Source organism: Equus caballus, chromosome 15 (assembly GCF_041296265.1).
Source record: "Equus caballus isolate H_3958 breed thoroughbred chromosome 15, TB-T2T, whole genome shotgun sequence".
NCBI lineage: Eukaryota > Metazoa > Chordata > Mammalia > Perissodactyla > Equidae > Equus > Equus caballus.
The window spans coordinates 87,902,068-87,922,582 of record NC_091698.1 but is presented as its reverse complement, the minus strand read 5'-3'; the positions used below and the strand labels follow the sequence as shown (position 1 = coordinate 87,922,582).

At 48.7% G+C, this 20,515-nt stretch overlaps 1 protein-coding gene across 1 annotated transcript in view; it reads left to right on the top strand.

Annotated features, from left to right (window-relative positions):
- The window catches only part of LOC138917613 (uncharacterized), a 135,691-nt gene that overhangs the window by 93,286 nt on the left and 21,890 nt on the right, over positions 1 to 20,515 (top strand). The window contains exon 4 of the mRNA XM_070234844.1: positions 15,134 to 15,241. Coding sequence (XP_070090945.1) covers positions 15,134 to 15,241 — 108 coding nt within the window. The remainder of the gene's footprint in view (positions 1 to 15,133; positions 15,242 to 20,515) is intronic.

Sequence of the window (20,515 nt, the reverse complement as noted above, 5' to 3'; positions counted from 1 at the left end):
AACCAGATTTGTGTCTTAGGAAGATAGTTTTGGTGGCAGACAAGATCAAACAATAATCGCTAACATTTATTGAGTACCTACAGTATGTCAGGAACTTTTCTAAGTACTTTACAGAATTACCTCTTTTACTCTCCCAGCAGCCCTTGGGGAAATGCTCTTGTTATGCCCATTATACAGCTGAGGAGACTGAGGCAGAGGGGTCAAGAAGCTTGCAAATGAGGGAGCCAGGACTTGACTGAGACTGGGCTTGTAAAGAAGCATGAGATAACCTGTGGTTTTTTCTGTCTCCCTTTTGGGAACCAGACTTGAGCAGCCACAGGGTCTCAATTCATAATTCCTATGTTCCAGTGCATTCTGCAGCTGCTCCAGAAATTCCACGTCTGCAGCTTTGAGGAGTGTGGCCCTTAGGTCGCCGGTTTAATTCTTCCTGATGAGGAGTACTCATTTGGCTGTTCATTTTTTTAGGCTCTTTGTGCCTGAAATGCCCCATTGAAAGAGAAACACTTGAGGGAAGTGTGCTTCTGGGAAATCAAATTTGCTCTTTGCTTCGTGAAACATTTAAGTGGATCCCAGTAACATCATGTAACTCCTGCATCAGGACACCCCACCCTACTAGCAAAGGCACCCTTTCTCCCCTATCTTTGCTGGGGGGGTAAGGTGGATTTGCATGACTAATAAAATTTAAAGTCAACGTCAGGGCCCAAGGCTACATCATTAGCCAGCACAGATCCGCAGATCCACTTTCCAGGGTTTTAATTACGGCGGCTCCTCCTCCCATTAGGAGGGGTGGTTGAGTGTGACAGCCCCTGGCCCAGGACTGACAGCAGAAAGAGGAGACGGGGCTCGCAGGTAGAAGGGGCTGCACAGGCCAGAGGAGAGAAGAGATTTTCGCTGCTCAGGGAGGCCGAGGGTGATTGGCAGAGGTGGGGCCAGAGGAAGACTCCCACCTGGCACATTTCAGCCCTGCTCCTCCCATTTGGAAAGAAGATCAGAGACGTATCTTCATATTTATGTAGGCGTTTAAATAAATGGATGGGTCTTCATTTTTTTAAGCAGTGACAGGGTTCTGGCAGGGCTTAGGAAATGCAAACTCGTCTGTGATCCAGAGGGAGAGAGAACCCTCTGGAAGAGAAGGCAAGCCTCACGGTATAATCACCAGAATAACCCGCTACAGGTAGTGGGCTAGAATAACCCGCTACAGGTGGGTTCTTTGGGCTTGGTTTGTGACTGGTCAGTTCATAGCCCCAAATTATCCCTACGTGTCACAGGAAGAGCCCTAGGCCTGGCCACTGTCACGTGGGGTGTCATGGGAGAAGCCATGTTCAGATTTCTCAGCTTCCTTCAACTTCTCACTTCTTAGAAGGATTTCGTGGTAGAGCAGAGAATTCTCTGGGCTTCAGATTTCCCATCTGTGCAATGAAGGTATTGTTGTGTTGGACCAAAGACCGTCTAGCGCCCTGATGGCTTTGACGTGTAGATCAAATTCGGCCTTTGCCAGCATACTGACTGTATGCCCAAATATAAGACGGTTCCTCACTTTCCCAAAGAAAAGGGCTCCAAAACAATTTTTTAGCCAACCTGAATAAATGATTTTTGGGGGACTATAGATGAAACGACAAACTGTTTACTTATAACATTTAGTTCATTAGTTACGCATCTTTAAAATTACAAAATATATAAAACGTTGGTTTTAAAATACTACCTTTCCCACTTTTGTGCCGTGAGTCATTATTCAGACCTGTCATGTGCAGTTTCAACTCCAATGTGTACGTTTTCCCAATGTATTTTGTCACTAAAGTGGCGTTTTGAGTCCACTGACAGTTTTTCAGAGCTCAGGATCCTCACTCTCATCCAAGTTTTCAAGAGATGGCACTTTTTGAATCAGAGGATTACCCTTTCCTTTAAAATTTTATCTCAAGCCACAGGTCCCATTCCCATAAGTTGAGTCAGTTGTGGTTTTTTTTTTTTCATTTGCCTTATAGGTGGATATTCATGATTTCTTGCAGCAATTCACCATTGCTGGTTTTCTATTTAAGGTGGTCTTTAAAAGTCTTGTTTACAACAACATCCAAACACTAAAATTGTGAAGTCATAATTCCAAGAATAATTACTGCATCTGTGTTAACTAAATTAGGTGGAAGAGTGTACTGTAAGATGAGTCTTTTTATTGATAAGGAATCTATCACTTGATATATTGGATATATTGAATATAAGGAAACACGCTTTTTTTCTGAGGGATAATGGGAGATGAGGGGGAAAGATGACCGTGTATTTGAGCATAGACAAAACTTTTTAATTTACCAAATTCTCCTTTAACACCCATCAGCTGGTGACATGGCACATATGAGCATTTCTTCACTGGCTGTTCAGTAGCCTATGTCTTTGAATATAGGCAGAGGTCTCTGATGGAGCCAGATCTCAGAGGATGGTCCTGGGTCTGCTGGGCCCCCCAAGAGCTCTGGCCACCATCCTTCCCCACTTTCCAAACACCAGGAATTGCAAGCTCCTTCTGACCACCTTTCTACCGACCTGCCGCTGGGCTTTTGTGTGGTTTAATGAGCATAGAGTCATTTGGAAATATGCAGTGTGCTCCACAAAAGGAAATAGTAATATAATCAGAAATGATTATATTCCAGCACTTCAGCACTATTGCTACTATTAATGTCCATTATCACTATATTACCTGAAATGTGTTTAACAGTCACAGCCACTAATCAAGGTGGCTGTCTTGGAAAATGTGTATTCTCTTCGTCTGGATCACACTATGTATTGTGCTGTTACTGTTTTAAATTTTTTTCCCATAATTGAAACCTGCTACTTCATACTTTGAAAAGTAATGTAGCAGGCGAAGCCCTGAGAGGTTCAAAGCCTATGCTTCCATCAGGGAAATAATGCAATTTTCATGCAAAATGATTATAATATTATTCAGTGATTACATGGGGGTGGGGGGTAGTCTGTTTTTGTTAGACTTTTGAAAGTGGCAAATTGAATTCCGTCCAAGTAATCAGAGGTTATGAGTTTCTAGCACAGTGTGTTTGCACATGTTGGAGGCTCATTTCCCAGAGTCCTCCCCAGCCCAGCGCCCCCGGAGCCTTTGCTGACCGCTTGGGGCAGAACTAAAGTGCCAAGGAGTTAATTTCCTGTAGGAGCTCTCAGCCGATGGGAAATGGGGAGTTGCAGCAAACACTCCAGCTTCCTCACACCTCAGGTGTGACCACTCTGAGACATGCTTCTCCTTGTCCCCCAGAGTCCCCAGTGGGATTGGCCCAGGTGCCCGCAGTGACGACCTGCCCATTTAGAGAGATCTGTGTTGGCTTCCTTCACTGACTTGTCTCTCTTCCCCACTCGCCTACCTGAGCTTTCGGGGATCACCAGCCAAAATAAGCCACTTGCCTCAAATCCTTGTCTGGGTTCTGCTTCATGAGAAAGGCACACTTGGCCCCATAGCTCTCCTTTTCCCATTTTGAGGACACCCAGGGGCCTCTCTGGATCCTGCTGTCCTATAACCCATTTTATGGAGGATTCTTGGCAGCACCCAGAAGTCTTAGTGTTTTAAGGTGTCATAATCCTGAAAAATGAAAATTCTGAACTTTTTTTCTTCAGGAAGGTGATGGGTGTGGTTTATTTCTCCCACTTCTTCTCTTTATTATTACCTCACTTAGAGGAGATAAGATGATTTAATCCTGGTTGTATTTAAAATGCCCTCAATCAGTGTCCTTGTTCTGAACATGTATCTTTGTGCTCTTAGATAATTTATGTATAATTTTAATAGATTTGTCAACAGCAGCCCTTCCTCCTTGGAACAGGCTGCTTGCAGACAGATCACTTAATTTGCTCCTCATTGTTATTTTTCATACATGATTGCTGCATGGCCGACGGATAGCAGATGATCACATTACAAACACATTTGACATGGTGGGTACTGTGGGGATGAGCACAGTCAAGGTCTCTGACTGTGACAAGCAGTGTGTGTCTCCCTCTCACTCAGAAAGGTAGGGTCCCAGAGACCAGGCAACTGAACAGGTGCTGACGCTGCAGTGCCCAGCAGGTTTCAGGTGTTGATGAGGGCCCTGCGCACCGACTGTGAGAGGCTGTCAGTGTCCCGCCCGTTCCCCAGGCTGAGGATCACCTGCTGACAGTTCCTGCTTTGCACCTCTCTGTGTGAGGGTGCCCAGCCCACCCATGGCACAGGCTGGAGGTGCAGGGGATTGATACACCAAAACCAATGAGAGGCGAGGAGTGATGAATGACTACCCCAGCTTCCTGGACCTCATCTCTTGGTGCGACAACTCTTAGATAGACTCTCAGAGCGTCGCCAGCAGGAGTAACCCACTCGTGAATGCTTCCTTGATTGGCTTTTCTCCTGTCCTGTCTCACATCCCTGCTCCTTCACGGTGCTTCTTTGGATCAGCTCCCAAAGAAACCGCTTGCATCCAACTCCGTGTTCCAGGTCTGCTTTGGAGGGAACCCAAACTAAGACCCGCGCCTTCTGAATGTCTCCAGGTTGGTCTCTCAGGTGCTCTCACCCTCCAGGGCCTAGATTAAGCCCTGACATGAGCCTTCCTGCAGCCCAGGAGTTCTCTCTCCTGACCACCTTCAGTCCCCCTAGCACAGCCAACTTAGCCCTCACCATCTGCAGCCTTGTGACAGCCCCTATTTCTGTGTATGAGGGTGTGATGGGGTAGATGCCAGCTGTGCCTGCTTCCAGGGAATCAGAACGTCTGTCTGAGAGGTGATGGTTCTCCAGCCACATCCTGAATTTGGAGTGAAGACCAGAGACGCCCAGCAGGGTGGAGGATAGAGAGCTAGACAATGCGGGAGTGCACGCTTTGGGGGGGAAAAAAGTGCAGAAACCCTCCCTTCCAAAGACTGCTGGAGTGCGGCCGGATTTTTGCACCATTTCTGTCTGCGGGGGTAATTGCGAGACGAGTGCGTTGTGTTCCAAGGAAAAATGTTCTCTAGTCGCTGTAATCTTCGCCACAGAGGCTTGTGACAGAGAGAACCACATCAACTTCTAAATTTTCTCAATGGAGTGAGATGTGTGTAATGTGTAATAAAATATAAATAAGCCTTTAAGAAGCATCTATGTGTTTCTTTTTATCAACCTTTAGATGCGTTAAAGCCAACTACAATTTTGTATGAATTCTAGATGATATGTAGTATTTTTATTTGCTACTTCATTGCTAAATGTTTCGCATAACACTGACGAGGAAAAAAAATACACAGTCCCACATGAAAAAGAAGAAGCAGATGGCTAAATGTGACCGTGGGAGAGAAGCCGTGAATGGAGTGAGTTCAGAATGGAGGCTCCCGGCCCGGGTGTGGAGGGAAGTTCATAGATGTAGTTACCTGTGTCCGCTAGCCATTTGGCTGCACTGTGTTTTAAGTAGGCCATTAGCATTCTGAAGAATCTACAGGTATCTTTGTTATGGCTTTTTTTTTTAATCTTTTAAATGTACATATAAATGAGTATGTATTATTTATAGATGTCTTTGGATTTAGAAACATCGAGCTTGAAAAGTAATGCAGCAAGGAATCTTTGATTTACTGCTCACTGGAGAGGAGAGAGGAAGGCAGGGGGACTTTCTGCGGGAAGGAAGACGGGGTTGTGAGAAGCTGTGTAACCTTGCTGGGGGACTTTCCTGGAATCTTCAGTTAAAGTTAAACTGTCGAGAGATGACCTGGTGAAAGAGAGGACAGCGGGAGGGAGTTAGGAAGTCAGGAGTGTTGTCCGAGCTCTCCTGCTGATCAGCTGTGTGACCTGGAGCTTGTCACTCACCCGCGCCTGTATCTGGACACCAGGCCCTGCCAGGCTGTGGCTCCGTGATTCAGTGCATTCGTATTGACTGCTCTGGGCTCTGGCCTGACTCCTGCGTGGCTGGGTTAGTTTGCAGAAATGCCATGGGGTTGGTGAGCCACGGTTCCGTGTTTTTCCAGATAGAACGTGAAGCTGTGGTGCGATCAAGCCACTTGCCTGCGCACATTGGTAGAGAGCAGGAAAACAGAATTAGCTTCTAATTCTATTTTCAGTTCCTAGGCTGTTTCTATATTGGCCAAGAAAAGCAGAGAACTTACAGAAATTCCTAGTAATGACTGCTTTCTGCCTGGGTACGGTTTATTTTTAAATGGATAACTCATCATATCTGGGTAAAAAGTACCGTAATCTCCAAAAGCTTTTATTTCACAATTTTTTTTTCTTTGAAAGTATAGAAACAGCCTCAGATCTATTCAAAAACATAGCATTTTACTGGGTGAGGAAGCAGTGTCTCTCAGCCCCACTTGGGGCCAGGAAGGGGTTTTCGGCCACCGGCCCCATAGGCCTGGGTTCAGAGGAGAGGTGGGATGAGGGAATGGAAGCCATAACAGCATCTGCCCTCAGGCCTGGCGTTTGGCTTACTGATTGCTGGGGAGGAGGGGGAAGGCGGGGCTGGTAAAGGCTGAAACTGCAATTTCGGAGGAAATTCAGAGACAGAGCTGGAAAGAGTGGGGAGTGGTAGCTGACATTGTCAGATCAACCCAGGACTCCTGGAGACATGGTCAGCCCACTGGCTCCACGACCTCCTAAGGAAGATCCCTCCCCATTCACTTGTCCCCTCACGCTCGCTTCTGTGGAGGGTGGTAGGAGAGAAGGCGCCATCTAGTGTGATTCCCAGCCCTCATCACGGCACCATAGGCGTTTTAGGGATACCTATTCTGTGCTTCGGCTGGCAGACTTGGGGACGGTAATGGTCATAGCCGCCCGTTATATGTGCCATGGGCTATGCTAACTGCCTTTCTTACGCTCAAACATTTGCCTCTCAGAGCAACCACGGACATTTGGTAGCATCATCCCCCTTGTAGAGGTGAGGAGGTTGAGGCAGGGGTGGGAGTGGAGGGTTTCCCAGTGTGATCACTCTGCCATTAAATGGCAGAGGTGAGATTTAGACCCAGGTCTCTCAGATTGTGAATCTTCCACGCTCTTGACTGCTCCATGGGCTAAGCCAACCTCTGAACCGAGTGTGGGACTCAGGGACTAAGATGTAAATCTAAAATGAAGCTCTGATTGCACCGTGCAGGCCATGAGCGAAGGTACAGGATTCAGACTTGGGAAAAGGGGTTCCCAGACCACTCTGCATCTCCATGAGGGTACCAAAAACCCACTGAGTCTGAAAGCCCATGTTGTTTTGCTCTGTGAAGTCACTTTTCCCCCATCACTTCTTTCTAAAGCTGCTAAGAGGCCAAGGCCCAAGGGGCAGAGGATGCTGAGGGACCTTGAGCACTAGTAGTCCAGGTGTCAACCACACCTGGCTCATTGCAGACCCTGGGAGTGAGCGGATACTGGATCCAGTGAACTTGCTTGGTGGCTGCCCATCCTGTCCCCATGACTGTCTCCCACCCCCTGACATGTGCAGCTTTGGCCCAGATAGAGGGCTGATGTGGTTGGCTAGTTGAATGCTTGGCTACTTGAGTGCTTGGGTACAAGTCAAATAGCCCAGGGTCGGTCACAGGAAAGAGACTGGCCTCAGACAAGAAACTGGGATGGGGGAGGTGGATGGGAAGAGTGGAATCCTACTCTCTCCAGGCTCTGCTTGTGGGGTCCAGACCTGAGGTGGGCTCTTGCCTGGGTGTGAATTCCTCTGTGGTTGCCTAAGATGGTGGTCGCCCTGTAGAGCTGAGAAGGGCCCTCCTGGAGAACGGCTGGGGAGCCAACTTGTCTGGCTGCACGCTACTTCCTCTTTCCATGGCACTCACCCACCTCCTGGCCTAGAGTGCTGTCTTACTCCCCAAGACTCTAGACAAGTCTTGTTTAAATGTTACAGCCAGGCCCCAGGAGTGTCAGAGAGAACCAAGGGAAGAGAGTTGTGCACGTTGGAGTCAGAGTTTTAAGTGGGCAGCACCCCAGAGGCCAACATGGTGGTGGAGGCGGAGCCTCCACAGATGCACCTCTCACATGTGAAGACCTGGAAAGTGTTGGAGAGGAAGGGTGTGTGTGTCTCTCAACACCAGGAAGGAGAGAGAAACCCGTCCCCACCGCAGTTCAGCTTTGAAGCATTGGCATCCGGCCTTCCTGCCAATGAATTAGGGATGTCAGTGCCTGTCCTAGCTCTCTCGGGGTCCGCCAGGCCGTCTAATGAGGGAGAGAAGATGCAGAAGCACTCCAAAGAGCCCACAGCACCAGGCAAATGTGAGGCATCATCATGAAAAGCTTAAATTTATGGGTCTGAAGGAGAAGCAACATCTGGGAAGGAATTATTGCAATTTAAAGGGAGGATGCAGGCCTGTTCATGAGAGTGAAATCTGGAAGCAATGTCTGATTTTTTTTTTAAACCGGTTTGTATTCCAGTCATGAAACTGTGGTGTGAACTTCCAGATGTTCAAAACAAAATTGTGGAAAATGAGTTGAGTCTCGTAGGCATTTTTCTTCCTTCCCCAGAGCCTTACTGAGCATCTACTGCGTGCCAGGTGCTGCGTGCTCTGTGACATCTTCAAGGCCACTGTGGTAGGTAGTGCAATAGGTCTACTGGCCCCTCTGCCCTCCTCCTCATCTTGTAGTCTTCAGAAAATGCAAGGGCCATCCCAGTTCTGATTCCACTGACAAGAAAATCCGTGTTAACGGAGGGGGCTACATGTGCTGGTGCTGGTGGGGCTCAGTTGGGTGAGTCCCAGTTAATTTAATTGCTGAGGGGTCTGCTGTGTAACAAGAAGATCTTTTTTGGGGTGGGAGGAAGCAAGGCAGGAGTTGATTTGCAACTTACTGTTCTGAAATGGTTTAGTCTGGGTCTCTGGCAGAGCTCTGTCATGACGTAACTTAGGATCCAATCAGGCTGCAGGTACCCCATTGTCCCTATCTGCCCAAACCAACCAAGAGGGACATGGAGGTGAGCCATCAAGAAGCCTCCTTGGATGGGGCTGGCCGGGTGGTGCAGCAGTTAAGTTCACGCGTTCCACTTCGGCAGCTGGGTTTCGCTGGTTTAGATTCCGGGTACGGACATGGCACCGCTTGGCAAGCCATGCTGTGGTAGACATCCCACATGTAAAGTAGAGGAAGATGGGCAAGAATGTTAGCTCAGGGCCAGTCTTCCTCAGCAAAAAGAGGAGGATTGGTAGCAGATGTTGGTTCATGGCTAATCTTCCTCAAAAAAAAGAAGAAGCAACCTCCTTGTGACACACGTGCCCTTATCTTGATACTCTCCAGAGATTTGCCTCCAGAGTGACTATACTCCAGAGAGTGCAGAACAACTTCTGGAGGGGAGTCTTCAGGAGGAGAAAGGGTGAAGGCAGGTGGGAGGAGGCCCAGGGAGGGGCATAGGTGCGTGTCTGGTCCCGGCAGTGTAGGAAAGCTGGGAGTGTCTGGGGGCAGGAGGCACGGGCAGGGGAGCCTGGACAGCACAGGACACTGGGAAGAGTCCGGACTTGCCTGGGTTCTCCGGGGCCCATGCCATGGAGGGATTTAGGGCGGGGAGTGCCCTGACTCCTTCTGGGGTTGAGCACAATCCCTCTGCCGGCAGCAGGGCCACTTGGCGCTGTTGCTGTGATCTGGGTGAGAGGTGGGGAGGCCCAGCCCCAGGCAGCCATAGTGGAGATTGGAGAGAACAGGTGAGGGGCACATTGTTGTGAACAATGCTGTGTGTGTGGCAGGGGCCAGAGGGGGAAGGAGGAACCGGGTTTTAAGGACGGGAGGGGGCAGTGCCCTGAGATAAGGGCCCAGAGGTAGCAGATTTGGAGGCAAGTCAATCAATTAAGGCATGCAGTCACCATGTGAGGGGAGGGAGTAAATTGATTCTTGGAGTGGGGAGGGTGCAAACCCTTTAGGTATTACACTGGTTTGTGACCCTCTGAAGCTCCACCCTACCCAACCAAATCTTACTCTTTAGAATTGAATTTCTCTTGTTAGAATTTAAATTAAATTAAGCTTAATTTAATTTAATTTTTCTCTTAGGGGGTGGGTGATAATAAAAAAGGTTGAGAAACACTGAGTTAAGGGTGATGGAGAACCCTGGGGAGCTGCCTTGCTGCTGACAGAGGTTTGGGGCTGGGGGGCAGTCTTTGGCTTCTCTGCTGTGGGAGGGTCTGCACAGGGTGAGGGACCACCTGGGAACCCGACCACCACCGGGCACCTGGGGGCTGCCAAGAAGCCGGTGGTGGGGGTGGAGGCAGCAGCCAGTCAGGTCAAAGGACTGGTTTGGGCTCACCAGGAACTGACTGGAGTGAGGACGTCCCCTGACACCTGTACTTTTAGTCAGCCCAGGGGTGGTGACTGCAGGGTGAACGCAAGACAGCTCTCATCTCCTCATCACCTGGGGCCCCGGGAACAATAGGCCAGAGAATTTGGAACAAAAGTGTGGGATGGGAGGCACAAAATCAAGAGTTCCAGTTCTGGCTCCCTCATTTACTTGCCACGTGACTTTGGGCAATTCTTATTTTCCACGAGCCTCAGTTTCTTCAGCTGTAAAATGGGGATAATAGTAATCAACTCATGAACTTGTTGGAAATGGTAAATGAGAAAATGTGAATGAGCTAGGCTTTGTAAACTGAGCATTATGAAAATTTTGATATTATCACTCATTCAGGAGTCACGGCCTCTGAAGATCCTGTCTTTCTCTGAAGAACACATGCCATACAGAAGCTTGCCAGGCGGTGCATCCCTAGCATTGAGAATAGTAATGGATATGAGCAGCAGCCAATTCTGGCTCCTTAATGGAAAGAGGAAACCTCTGCACCGTGCTGGGTGGGCTCTCCTAACGTAGGCCATCTCCGCGTCTTCAATCTCTCCTTCTAAAAGCAGTGCCTTCCGGCCCATGAACTCTTGCGAACCTGATGGATAAACCTTCTGAGAGTGTTTATTTTAGGGTTGGCAAGATGCCTGCCAGCTTTGGTGAACCCATGGTTGATATTATTAATGGATAGCCTGTTTTTCTCTCTTCTTAAAAGAAAGGGAATGTGAATGAGAGTCCCCTTTGCAGGGTACATTCAGAGCAGACACCTACGCCTCGTGACAAGGTCCTGTGCCTGGGCTGACTGGAGGGTGGGTATGGGAGCTGGTTTTCTCGCCACAGTTTACAGCTTCCAGTTCCTTTGCTTTTTTCTTCCAGGGAAGAAAGAATCTTCGTTTCCCAATTGGCTGAGGGGTGGTGAACTACCCGGTTCTGGAGCCATAATTGGGTAGCTTGGTCAAGACCCAGGCAAGGCTATTCTCTGATGCTGCATCATACAGAGCTTCCCTAATTAGTTTCTCCTCTCTTAAGGCAGTTTCTCTCCAAAAAACTGGTATCTTTTGCAGGGAAGTGAAAAAATCCTGAGGCCCTTGTTTATAATTCTCTTGGCTATCAATTTGGTTCATGCCGGGAACCATCTTTATTTATAGACTTAGAGTTAGAATGGGTCTCAAAATTTCTTTGAGTTTAATTTTGAAGATCTCCTGGCATTTAGGCAATTATTTAACCCAAAGGGCCCATTCAAGGGTCTTGCTTTCACTTGGACTTTCTGCCCTGTCAAACTCAATTAGCATCTCTGAAGTGCTTGAGAAGGTGAAGGACATAGACCCCTTTCATAGGCATTGACTTATCACCTACTGTGTTTTTAAAACTAAAGTAAAAAGTCCCTCATCCTTTGGCTTTTTAATTTGATTTTCCTTAAGCATGGAAGCTGCCCTTTGATGATGACATTAGTGGAAGAGAAAGGGTCAGTTTGACCGAGATGTCAAAAGTTAGGTCCTGAGGAAATGCTGTCATCTCACCTGGAGATGGAAAACAGTCCCTGTCTCCTTGTGATTTCCTGGGTTCATTCCTGAGATTCATTTTCCCAGGCCATGATTTTTGGAAATCTAAGGTTTTATAATGTTAACTTGGGAACAAAATTATTAGTAGAAATCAGTTTCTAAAAATGTATTTTAAAATCACTTTAAATATCATGTATCTCATTAGAGTAGAATGTGTTTTAGTGCATGGATGTAGCTTATAGGCCTCCTAAGAAGAAAAGATAATGAATGAAGGGTCTAATATACACCGCCATGTGATGGGTGCTGTGGACCAGAGATTCAAATAGTAAGATAATGTCTGTTCTCAGGATGCCCAGGACTTGACTGCAAAAAGTAGAGGTTGAATGGAAGAAAGAAGAGCAAGAAGAGGAAACAAATGAAATTATGGAGATATAAACTAATTCCAAATATGAGCTGAGAACATCGAGAAACCCCTCAAGGGAGGAGATTCTGGCTGGGGTGGGCAGGATGTCATAAAGGAGGTGCTACCTGCCCTGGGACTGTGAGTGGGTAATAGCAGTGCTGAGATGGTGATGCTGAGACTGACGATGAGGATGATAGTCATGGACCAGCTTCTCTGTTTTTAAGAATGGGAAATGTAGGTTTACAGGAGTTAAATAACTTTTAGCTGGTATCACAAAACTAAGGGGCAGTGTTAGAATTCTAATTCAAATGAAGTCTGATTCCAAAGTCCTGCTTTTAACCATCTCTGAGAATGTTCCATTAGAGTCTTCACAGGAAATAGATGCATTCAAATGTGTAATTTGAAGAGAGTTAAATGAAAGGACTGTTCATGAAGGTGTAGGCCTAGTATGAAGAGATCACAACATACCCCAGGGCTCATAATGGGGGTGGAATAATTACCTCCTCTAAGTCTGGGGGGTCAAGGGGAGGGAGCTGTTCCTGAAACACAGAGAGAGAGCTATGTGGAGGCTTCCCCCCACACCAACCAGAGCCATGTCCCCAGTTGAGGGTCACAGCCGGTCCATGAAGACACTGCATGGAGGAAGAGAAGGAGGGAATAAACACCCAACCCCACCCCTCTCTAGTCTTCTGCTGGTGTCTGCACTGGCAGAGCCTAACCAGAAGTCACAACATCCCAGAGCTTGAGTGATGCCCTGCATGCAGATCAGGTGAGCTTCCCGGGCCACAGAACAGGGTAGAAAGCAGACCTGGAGGAGCAAACAGAAGATGTCTGGCACAGCCTATAAGGTCTAACCTGTCAGCTTGTGTTAGGATCTTTTCATAAGCGCATTAGGAAAAAGTCCCAAGAACTCGGCTATGTGTGTTGTTGATTTTTTATTCACGACTTTGTTTATTGCCTCTAGAAGTGGCCTCTGGGGACCACAAAGGAGGAAGGACGAGGCCATTGTCATCAGAACAAGTTAGACAGCCCTGGGGCCTCTCCTCCCTCCACTGCGCCTCCAAGCTCCTGTCTGGCCCATGCCATATTCACCTGGCCCAGCCTGGAGACTTGAGTCATCTGGGTTGAAGAGAAGGGAAGCAGATTAACTTGACATTGGCCTCTGACAGATTTGTCTCAAGAGAATGAAAGCTCCTTCTAAAGCTTGGTGGCCAGGATCTTTGGCTCTCAATTAGTTAGTAGACTTTGCAGTGGCCTACAAGGTCCTACAAGACCTGGATGCTCACCTGTCTAGCTTAATGTCCTACTAGAATCTCCCTGTCCAGCCACAGTGGACTCCTTGCTGATCCAGGGACACAACAGTCATGCTCCCCAGGGGGCATTTGCTCTGGCTCCTGCCTCTCCCTCAAATGCTCTGCCCCACATCCCTGCACAGCCCACTCCCTCATCCCCTCCATGTGCGCTCAAACGTCCTCTTCTCCTGAGGCTCACCCTGACCACCTCCTCTAGCTGCACCACAGTCCCCAACATCCATCTGCTCTATTTCTTCCCTAGTAGGTAGCACTAACTACCTTCTGATATACTATACAATTTGCACTTCTTTCTTAAGTTTATTGTTTATTTTCCGTTTCCACTCACTAGAAGATGAGCTCCATGAGGGCAGCCACTTTTTTTACCTGCTGTGTTCACTCGTGTGTGCCCAGTGCCTAGAACGCCGCCTGACACGTAGCAGGCACCCAATACATATTTACTGAATGAATGAATGAATGAATGGATAAATAAATGAATGAGATTCTCAAGGATCTAAAAATGGTCTGACCGCTGCCTCCCAGATCTTTCTTTTCACCAGCACTGTCTGCCAAGGATCTTTCCCAGAAATGCATCGATCGTTTATTATCACCAGTACTGTCAATACTTTGTGGCCAAAGGAATCGATCCTTCCGTGTGCTTCACATAGGCTTGGTGGAGGAAATGTACCCGAGACTTTGGCTCTGTGTCAAAATTAAATGGTGACCTTGGCTTACTTTGCTTCCCCGCAGAGGTTATTTCTTAATCGTAAAGGGAACACTCTATCCTTGGGAAAAATCATATTTTTGCCACCTTCTGCTTTAAAATGGCTATTTGATATGGCTCGCGTGCCTCTCTGTCAGACGCAGCTGAAAAAGCGAGGATGGGGAGGCTCTGAGAAAGACCCGTCGCGTTGTCAGAGAGAAGCTCCTTATAAGGTGGAATTAGTTTACAATAAGTTATTTACCTGTCCAAATCCTTCATATCACATTAAAGCTTTCTCCTGCTATCCGGGACTCTGGAGTGCTAAGAGGAAAAAGGAAAATCAATTGATAATGATATATTCAGTTTAGAAAAATATATTGATTCCCAGGTAATGACAAGCGTGCATTTTTGCAGCGGACAATGCCATTTCCTGTCGTGAAGATGGCTTTCACATATATTATATTTGAAAGAGGGAACTAGGAATAGCCCTGCCTCCCCATAATAGGTAGCCTCTTTCTACTAGGTATTAAATCTCTCTCTATATATATTTTTAAATCTCTCCAGGGAACCCATCCTTTGCCTCTTCAAGGTCTTCTTGCCCATTGTCTAAAAGAAGTAATGATTTGTTTTTGTAATTCTAGAGTTTGTGTCCTGTTCTCTTTTCAGCATTAGATTAAAGACTTAGATTTCTTATTTTTCTCCATCTCTGGAGTTTCTTGGTTTGAATCATATGGAAGGAGATGCCATTATTCTCTCTCTTGTTCAATATTAATGGCTCCACACTGGGCATTAGGGCTTTGTGTGTTTGGGGCATGGAGGAGGGATATCTCGTGTCTGCTCCTTGGGGTTCTCTGCTGACCAGTTGGCCCCCTCACCCGGGAATGCCGTGGCAGAGTTTGGGCACACCCTGTGTGAGACGATCTGCACTCGACAATCGAAGACAAGGACAAGCTTCCCCTTAGGGCGGGGACCATCTAAGACACTGGGATTCCAACAAGATCTTTTTGCAAAAGATGATACCTTTCCCTGTCTCTTTCTAGACTGTCTGGCCTCCCGGTGATGTTCACGCTGTGCTAAGTGTTGGCGGCCATCGAGGTTTTTGCATCCTGGGGACGAATCCTGAGCTTGCCAGAGACGGACAGCGCAAGGTAGGTCTCTGCTCAGCTAACCTAGAAATAAGAACGGCATCAGACCTGGGCACAGCCAGCTGTCTTCTCTAACACTGACTTTCTGCGGGAAGTATGGAAAATGTAGCTGGTCCTCTCGTCCTGTTGGTCCGTGAGATTTTTACCAGAGACGTGAGATTAACTGGTACCCAGAGCCTAGCTAAGCCATCTGGGCCCCAGTCCTCCTGGAATCGAACTACAAGGATTGCTATCTCTCTTCTTCACTTACCGGGTTCCCCAGTAGGGTGGCTCTGCGGGTGGCCAGCAGCTAGGTGACCTTTAAGCTCCTCAAAAATTAAAGCTTCTTTTGTAATTTAACTTTTCTCATTAGTAAAATAGTGTGATTAAATACTGTTAAAATAGTATTTGTTCATTGTAAAAATATTTTAAAAGCACCTGAAATTATGTAAATTACTTAAAATCATAATCCCAAGAAATACCCATTTTAGTGCCTCTTTCCAAGCTTTTCTCCTGTGCACATACATCAAGTGTGCACACACACATGTGCACGCACACACAAATGGAATCGTACTGTGTGTACCGCTCCATGACATGTTATTTTGACTTCCCAATACATCACAGGTATTTTTTATGTCAGTAAATACAAATCTATAGCATTTTAAGGGCTTCATATCATATTGATATAATAATCTACACAATTTACTTAACCAGTAGCCTAATGAGGGACATTTAGTGTATTTTTACTATTTCACTCTTACAAATAATACCGCAACAAACATTTTTTTTTTTTTTTTTTAAAGATTTTATTTTTTTTTTTCCTTTTTCTCCCCAAAGCCCCCCGGTACGTAGTTGTGTATTCTTCGTTGTGGGTTCCTCTAGTTGTGGCATGTGGGACGCTGCCTCAGCGTGGTCTGACGAGCAGTGCCATGTCCGCGCCCAGGATTCGAACCGACGAAACACTGGGCCGCCTGCAGCGGAGCGCGCGAACTTAACCACTCGGCCACGGGGCCAGCCCCGCAACAAACATTTTTGCCTGTATATCTTTGCATAGTCATATGATTACTTCCTTGGATTAAATTTACAGAGGTCTGGTCTAAAAGTTTAATTCAGGATTCTCAAACCTAGATTATGAAGACCAGGCAGCCAGGAGAGTCAGGGAGAACATGGCCTACCTTATGAGGGCAGAAATCTGATGAAAAGAATCTGCAAGATTGCTTTTAACACCCACCCAGGAGGCCAGGAATGCGCCTGCAGAGGTAGGGGAGCTGGAATGGCCAAAACTCACTCCATTTACTGTTGCTCAAGGGACAGGGGGCTGGACCTGGAATGAAGGTTGGAGGCTGGGGGCATGGGCACTGGGATAAAGGAGGGTTGAGGCTGAGCTGGCCCAGCCTAGCATCTCGTGGTGGCACTTGAGCCTGAAGAAGTCCATCTGTATGAGGGGCCTGGTGTGGGTGAGCACAGGCCCTAGCATCCCAAAGGTCAGCTGTGTTCTCAGCAGCACCATGCCCTGGTGCCCTCTGACCAGGAGCCTCATGGCCTCTGCCTGGGGCCAGCTTGTGGCCTGAACTCAAGCTTCCTTCCACAGCAGGGGCCAGAGCAGCAGACCAACAAGGTTCCCACCGTATCCAGATTCTCGCTGGTCAGAGAGCTTTCTCTTTGGACTTAGAGACAGTGAGGTTGGGGATGGCCCTCCAGTCCCGGAGCCCTTGCACAGAAAGAAGAAAATGCAGCTCTGGGATCCCAGGTTGCTGGTAGCCATGGTTGTCAGCAGAAAGCAGGAAGAGGCTCCAGGCTGGGCCTGGATCAGCTGCCGAAATGGAGGAAGTGTCCACTGTGCATCCAGCCTACCACCATCTAGCAGCCCAGTGGGTGGCCAGTGCGGGCAGATGGGTTCCTGACTGTGAGAGCTGGTGGGCTGTTGGCATGTGCCTAATGGCACTGCTGACTGGCCGGACAGCTGTCCTGGTTAGTCGTTCCCAGGCCCTGGGGAATGCTTTGCTTCTGTGACTGTCAGGTCAGAGGAGGGGAGTTGGAAAACTATACAGTTAGGCTTGGATTTGGTGCCTGTGGCGTTCCAGCTTCTAGAGGGGGCAGAGGTGGCGTTAAGTGTCTGAGAAAAGATTCAGGAGATGTTCTTCACGGAAGTCAGCTTTCCTAGGATACGCCTTCAAGCTTTAGACGCTGGGAGTATGGCAGGGGGCGAAGGGGATAGAGGAACCCGGGGGCAATGGGTTTGATGGCCTTTATTTTGGGGTCTTCTTTTCCCTGCCACTAACGCAAAGGGCACATGGCTCTTATTCATCGTGACCTTTGAGAAGCATGTATTTTAGGATATGCAGGGGCCTTGAAGGTGATCTCACCAGGCATGCCTGACAGGATGCACCACTTGTGGGCTTCAAATCTCTGTGCCCACCAGACTGGTGTCCCCACTGTGAACTCTTGTCAGTTTTCCCTCCCACCTGGCCAGTTCCTGGAGGATGGAAATCACATCTTGAATCATTCCTGTATTCCCTTCCACCACTCCCACCCGGCACCTGCTGGGGCTTTCAGTGAATACATCACTGCACACACAGCACCACTGTTCCTGGGAGCAGAACAGCACGTGGTCTGGTGCTGGCTTGTGCTTTTCCCTCACGTGCAGGACTCCCATTGATTCCCAAGAAGATAGGAAGGTTCTGCATCCCACTGTGGCCCCTCATGACCAGTGGGAGAAGCTATCACTTTCCTGTGGAAACTGGGCCAGATCCCTAGGCTCTGTGTATCCTGCTACAAAACGGGGTCTGCTCGGATGCAAAGCATGGAGGACTGCTCTCTGCTCGTCAGTGGTTTGATGAAAATCCCCCCTGTAGCCAGGAGTATGGTGCCAGAGCCAGCTAGCAGAAGGGAAATCTGATACGTGCCCTGCAGTGTTTGACCCTGGCAGGGGGGCTGAAGGGAGGTAAAGCTGACAGCCTGGTTTGTGCAGAACTGAAGGCTGAGCCAAAATGGCATTGACAGACACGTAGGCTTGGAAGTGATGAAGGGCAAATGCCGATGTCATCAATGCTGAGGAGCACCCCGGCACAGCATCCACAGCCTCCATCCCTGGGACTGTGTTAGTGCTGCCCATCCAGTCCCCTTGTCCCCTGCATGCCCTGCACTCTAGGGGGATGTTGCAAATGTCTCCTGAGCTAGGGGGATGTGGACTGTTCCGTTAGAGAACACTGTGGGCTGTGCCCCAGGCTTCGCACTCGCAGCAACATCACCCGGCAAAGCTGTCCTGAAGGTGCCCTTGCTGACCACACTCCCCTGTCCTTGCCTTCCTTCACGCCCTTGCTCCAGACAGCCTGGCTTCACTGCAGTCCCCAGGCCCTCCGCCTTCCTGTTCTTCCTTATCCGTCTTCCTTTGGCTTCTGTGGCTTCTACCCCAAGGACGGACCTGGGTGCAGACATTTCAGTGCTGCTGTCACCACGACCTACACTCTATCACCCACTTGTCTTTTGTCCTGGCCCAGCCCTGGGAACCTCAGCAGCCCCTACCTCCACTGGGCATCTGGGCACTCAGACCCCTGAGGAGGCCCAGTAACCACGCCAACTGGCCCGGGCACAGATCCTCATCGGAGCCTTAGCCAAACCCTCGGCCGTGCCCAGGCCTCATTCATGCATCACTGGTCCGTTGGTCCATTCCCTGCCCCATCCCTGCCCCGTCCCCACCTTTCCCATTGTCCTCAAGACCTCCAGCGGCCCCTGTGCACCTCAGGATCAACGAATGACCTTCCCGCTAGTTCATAGAGAAATGGAGCCTCTCTCCTGGCTTGGGGGCTGCGTGCCTCCGTCTATCCAGGCACCCCAGCCCCCTTCCTCCTTCTGCCTGTGAACGAGGACATCTGTGCTGCAAGGTTTTCCTCAGCCTTCCCATCTCTCAGCAACCCCTCTACTCCCTCTGCTTCAGCCGTCCTCGGGGCTTGAATCTCTGGGGGTGCTTCTGTCCTAAGGGCCCCACCACTTCTCCAGAGTCCTGAGAAGGAGTTACCGACCTGCCTGATTCACATCTCAGACTCAGCCTGGCCAGAACAAAGCTTGCTGACTGCCCTCTCGACGAAGCCTCAACCCCGGCCCCTCCCTGGGCTGTTCATCTGTCTCCTTTGCCTGGAGCTTCTCATCATCCTTCCTGGACCACGAGCTCCTTGAGGCCAGGGACTGTTCTCTTATCTCCACGTAATGAGATCAGATGAGGTCATTCAGTTCAGAGATCACAGGACTGCAGGACAGAGTGACCTCAGGGGCACTATGGTGGATGGCACGCTGGACTGGGAGGCAGGCCACTGGGCTCTAGTCCCAGATCCACCGCTAACTCTGGGTAAGACCCCTACAGCTTTCTGAGGCTCCATCTCCTCAGCTTTACATTGAAAATAACCCCTGAGCCTCCTAGCTCCCAGGAGAAGATTGACAGGTTCTGAGGGAGGACAGCCTTACCTGGGCCAGCAGGCTCAGCCCGCAGTGCACACTGGGGTCACCTGGAGAGCTTGAAAGCTACAGGTGCCTGGGTTTTCCCCTCAGATCCTCTAATTAATTGTTCTTGCAAGGATGGGCATCAGCGTATTTTAAAGCCTTAACTACTACTCTCAACTCCAAGGTGTTACTGAATGCCTGGATTCTAAGCCATAAGGAATTGAAATGCAAGTTATGGAGATTTTGCAAAACAAAATTCCTGGATGATATGTAATTTATCTACTCTTTCAGAGATTCTAAAATCCACCCCCTTGATCAAGCCATCCGAAAGCTGGGTACCTTGGCTGTGTCACAACAACCCTGTTCATCTCCCCCCACCCCAAAATGCTTTTACATGAACCCTACAGGCTGTCAGAAGACCTTTTGTCCTATAGATCACATCAGTGTGCCCACATTTGGGGTTTTGTGGCAGTTCATGTCTAGTCTGTCACTGTGACCCCATTGCTGGGACCCTTAGGAGACGTGCCTCTGATTTCAGCACAGACGTGGTCTTCTCCCACCCCATTGTCATGTGTCTCGTGTTGAATCCTGTTGTAACAGAGCAGCTTCTTGTTTGCCTCTTCCGAGTCTGAACAGTGGCTCTCCACTCTGGCTGCATATTAAAATCACCTGGGGACATTTGTAAAGTTCTGATATCCAGGCTACACAGCAGATCAAGCTCTCTCAGGATGGGACCCAGCCATGGATATTTCTGTGAAGTCCCCAGGCAAGTCCAATGGGAGGCCAAGGTCAGAAGCTCAGCCGAGCCTGGAGGCAAGCCTGTGACCCCCCTGTAGCCAGCGTTCCTGGAGGCAGCAGCCG